The sequence below is a fragment of the Corvus brachyrhynchos genome, unplaced genomic scaffold (genome assembly GCF_000691975.1).
Source record: "Corvus brachyrhynchos isolate BGI_N302 unplaced genomic scaffold, ASM69197v1 scaffold434, whole genome shotgun sequence".
NCBI classification, from domain to species: Eukaryota; Metazoa; Chordata; class Aves; order Passeriformes; family Corvidae; genus Corvus; species Corvus brachyrhynchos.
This window is the reverse complement of record NW_008238372.1, coordinates 1,906,014-1,910,784: the sequence shown is the minus strand read 5'-3', so window position 1 is coordinate 1,910,784 and position 4,771 is coordinate 1,906,014. Positions and strand designations below refer to the sequence as shown.

The 4,771-nt window shown below is 45.6% G+C and overlaps 1 protein-coding gene across 1 annotated transcript in view; it reads right to left on the bottom strand.

Annotated features, from left to right (window-relative positions):
• Positions 1 to 288, bottom strand: part of PCP4 (Purkinje cell protein 4) — a 38,912-nt gene extending 38,624 nt beyond the window's left edge. The window contains exon 1 of the mRNA XM_008635313.2: positions 199 to 288. Coding sequence (XP_008633535.1) covers positions 199 to 288 — 90 coding nt within the window. The remainder of the gene's footprint in view (positions 1 to 198) is intronic.
• Between the last annotated feature and the right edge of the window lie 4,483 nt (positions 289 to 4,771).

Sequence of the window (4,771 nt, the reverse complement as noted above, 5' to 3'; positions counted from 1 at the left end):
AATTATCACAGTCAGTTAGGCTGCTCTAGTAACTGGGCCAGCCAGGATTTTCCAAAAATATTAATTATGGCAGTTTCAAGCCACCATGCAAAGGAACTTTCTGCCTTCAGCCTCGGGCAAAGCCTTTGATTTTCAAGACAAGAGCAAGACCAAGTGGCAGGGATGTTTCTGCATCACTTACTCCGCTGCTCCACCCACCCCAGGCAGCCCGTCTGGTCGCAGGGAGTGACTCGGAGCAGCCCCACAGCCATCTATCTGCAGGGATGACATGAACTTCTCCAGGGTCATTCCAGCGGCAGGGAATCACTGGACTGCGAGTGTGCCACAGCCTTGGCAGCGCAGCCTTGCCCAGGGGCTGCACAGCCAGGCGATGCAAACCTGGCATCCCCAGCTCCGTGCCACGGGCACATCCCTGCCAGGGGGACCCAGAATCGGCCCTCGACATGGGGCATCGCTCAGCAGAGGATTTGTCCTGCATTGTGCCAATCTGGATCAGGAATGACCTGCTGAGGGCTTTAGGGGAGCTGCTTTGTTAGGGGGGGGATGTGGTTCAGAGCAGAGCTCTTGGCACTGGGAGGAAAAACCACAGCCAAGGGATTAGAAACAACCCTGCCACAGTGAAAGGAAAATGGGCAGGGTGAGGCACAAGGTCACCTTGATCGCCAGGAATTGGGATAGCAATCAAATAAGCTCACACGTAGCAAGCAGAAGACAAGTCAGGTCACTACCTCTGTCCAAGAGATGGACAGAAAATCGGGATTTCCACAAATCAGAAACTCCCAGGACCCTGCAGCTGCTCGGGGAAATTGTTGCTGCGATCCATTTCATTGCTAACAGCAGAAGGGAAGATAAAGCAATTTTCACAGGAAAGCTGTAAGAGTTCCCAGGCTCCCTGGCCCCAGCAGAGACACACCAGGTTACCTGTCCCAAGACTAAATCCTTCCCTGGGAGGCTGGGCAGGCCCTGGCACAGGGTGCCCAGAGCACCTGGGGCTGCCCCTGGATCCCTGGAAGTGTCCAAGGCCAGGTTGGACACTGGGGCTTGGAGCAACCTGGGATAGTGGAAGGTGTCCCTGCCCATGGCAGGGAGTGGAACAAGATCTTTAATGACCTTTCCACCCCAAACCATTTGGTGGTTCTATGAACTGTGTTTCCCAATTCAAGTTCAATGAAAACTTTCAAGTTTCTCCAAGTAGTCCTCTTCCATTCCCTCTGTCTTCAGTCTCACATTATGAACCAGGCTCCATTCTGCACTTTGTGCCTTGCAGATGGAGACAAAGAAAAAGCACTACCCATCTAAACATTTCCAGCTTATTCACAATGAACATGGCAAAACATCCTGCAATGCCATTAAAAATGGACCTTAGGTGCTCCTACAAGAAAAGTCATGCATTTGGTAATAGTCTCACTTATTTATCCCATGATTACAGAGAAAATAGTTTCCTTAGAAGTTTCATGCAGAAAACAGATTTAGATCCAGCTGTGCTACCTGACACACTGCAGTCAGACAAAAACATCTATTAAAGACTGACATGGCATGACTGCAAAAGCTGTTACTAGAATTCAGGTATTTGCAGCTTGGGTTCTCTCCAATTCATAATATTAAGGACAATCCTTTGGCACCAATGTTCCCACACCTGCAGATCCATCCCCTAAGTCCAATTCCAGGATGGAAGCGCGTGAAGCTTTTGATCCACACAAGGAATATGAAGTGGTGCTCAGAACAAAAGCCCTGTGAGAAAGAGAGGATCTCCTGTCATCTATCCTGAGAGGCTCATTCAGCTTGGTTTGGGTGTTAGTGCTCTCCAGTAGCTTGCAAAATATGCTGAAGGAAAGAAGTGATAACTAGCCAAGTCTGACTGGCAAATTAAAATTGGCATCAAGCTGGCCTGCCTTAGGCATTTGGCTGCCCTGCTTAAACTGCAGCACATGTGTGCTGGCACATGCACTCTGAAGCGTGCCAAGCCCACAATATGTTTGCTCTCTTCCAGGGGTGTGGATCTGACAGCTCTGACTGGAGCAGCGATATGTGTGAAGCAGCCATGAAGCCACATGGCTCATTTCCCCCCCCATGTCATCTGCCCGCCCAGCCATCCTTCCTCCTCCTTCCTTCCCATCAACTTAATGCTTCTAATTTTTGGCAGTTTATCTTCTGCCTTCCTCGACCTCACATTTTATAAGTACTCTTTTGGAATTCCAAGAAACAGATTTCCACGTCATTCAGATTTCCTCATGGAACACCACAAGAAAAAGTTCAAATAAAAGTCATTCTTCAGAGCATTTCCATTAGAGTTAAAATTACGTGCTTAAGAGTCAACGTGCAGAGTGCTCAGTATTTTAATACAAGAATAATTTAGTGCTGGTTATTGCAAAGAGAAGCCTATTTCCTCCAAGGGAAAAAGAGAAAGAAAAATCCCCAAGAGAAAAAAAGAACCCAATTTCTTGACACATTAAGGCTAGACAATGAAAATCACTAAAATTCAGATGAAGAACACACTTGTGATTTTTATGAGGATTATTTTTCTGCCTCTTTACCTCTCACCTAAACTTGGACTTTAGCCTTTTAAAACGTGTTTTCCTATTTCTCTAGGCATTACAGCCTGATACTCACCTGATCAACCCAACCTCACCCTACTGCCTGGTGAGGCAACCATTTCGTGGGGAAATGCTATGATGTCTGTGAAAACCATTGTCACAAATCACTGGTCTTCCTTCATGTCCTGAGTGTCACTAGGAAAATGTCTAATATCATCAAAATCCTAAGAAATCAAGTATGTCCTCAGATGTATTAATTTTTGCTTCATCTGCTTAGTTACACACTTGCATTTTGAGGAAAAGGCTGTTGAGATCATGGCACCTGCTGGGTAGCAAGGCTTATTTTGTTGGCCACAGTGGACAGATGGAGATGCAAATCATGCCCAGATATTAGCAATGGGTGCTGTCTGCTTCCCAACACTCTGCCCAGGGATTTTGAAGCTGTGCACATCCCAAGTTTTCTTTTAAGATCTCTTCCACCCCCTGATTCACTCCAGAAGAGCCTGCGAACTCTGGTCAAGCTGATTTAGCATGACAGGGATTTGTCCCATTTCCAAGGACAGCCCTAATAGGTGACAGCTTGGGCATTGCTGACCAGTGCTCCATCGTTCCCAGAACAGGTGTACCCCAAATCCCTACAGCTACATCCCCACCAGCGTGTGCAGCCAGCCAGGATCCCCACATGGATCTCTCTCCTTCACTTTCAGGAGACTCCTGCTGTGCAGCAATCCAACACGACCTCCCACAGCCCTGCACACCCTTTCCAAGTTTAAATCATCATAACCTGACCACACTTCAGGTTTCTCTGGTTCTGCTGCTGCAGCTTTCCAGGTCTGCTGGCACCATCCAGCAGCTGTGGCCCCACAACCCACGAAGAATACAACTGCCAGCCAAGGAACACCGCTTAAGGCTGGTGACAAAGCAGCTCAGTCCTTTCTGTTAGGCATTTGGACACTAAAATTCAATGTTAAAGACATTAAATACACACCTGCAGACTTCCTGGCAGTGTTAGTCTGTGTTTCCAAGATATGATGCCCTCCTACCTGGTGCCACCCTTCTCACCAGCTCTTTGTCTCAGTCCACGGATCTCTGAGGTCTCCAAGGTCAGACAGAAGGACACCAGATTTTGCAGGTTTTTTCCTTTCTTCTTTCTCCTTTTGTTTCTTACTTTCATCTTTCACAAAAGAGCTCCCTAACATCATTCTGTCTACTGTTACAGCACTCACAGTGTCAGCTACGGCACTGGTTAAGGTCGTATTTCATGCACTCTAGGCTAAGGTGATAATGCAAGAACATTCAGTGTCTGTAAAGCAATACTTTTCTCTTTAAGAGGAAAGACAGTTCAGCTGAAACTAATATACAAGTCATGTAGGCAGACAATTTTCATTTTGTCTCTGACTAAACTTGTGCTTCTCCCCCCAAATTTCATGCTAGTGCATCTGTAAGGCTTTATCCCTCTTGGTATGAATTGATGAGATGAGACAGCACCAGCCCAAGACCTGGTCTGTGTGACACTTGCCCAATTTACCTCTAAGTAGCCTTAGTGTGGTCTCTGAGGAGGCGGACATGGAGAATGGAGATCAACTGTGACCTAAATCCTGTCATTTATAATGTTTCACAATTGATTTCCTTTGCAGTTGCTTGCCATTTATTTTCCTAATAAGACAAATGCATAGAGTCTGTCTTCTACCTCTTTCTGTAAGAGAGATTGTCCTCCAGTTTTAATTCAATAAACCAAAGTTTTAAAAGGATTATTTATGATTTGACCTAGTTTACAGATATCTACCATACTTTTTTATTTATTTAGAAACCCAATATCCGAACAACTAAAGAAACAGAACATCTTTCTTTAGAAAGAGAGGGAATGTATGGTTTTCATCTTCATGAGAAGATCCCATGCCTTGCAGAGAATGTGGTACATGGCTCAGGGAATTTAGGGCTCTGTTGCAACTAAGAGGCTGAAGGAAGGTATTCCTCTCCCCTGCTGCTTTCTCCCACCCTCTTCAGCCAAGGGGGTGTCTCAGGATTTACATACCACATGTTAAGCCCACTCTGTTACAAGCTCTTCCACAGCAGAGTTAAAGAGGCAAAACATGCAAACACATTTTTCAAGCTCTCCCTACAAAAAACTGAGACAGACAAGAGCAAATGGAAGTTTGGAAATCAAATATTTTATTCAAATTAAAAAAAAAAAAAAAAAAAAAGAAACCTTTGATAGAAATGCCACTGCTGTTCCT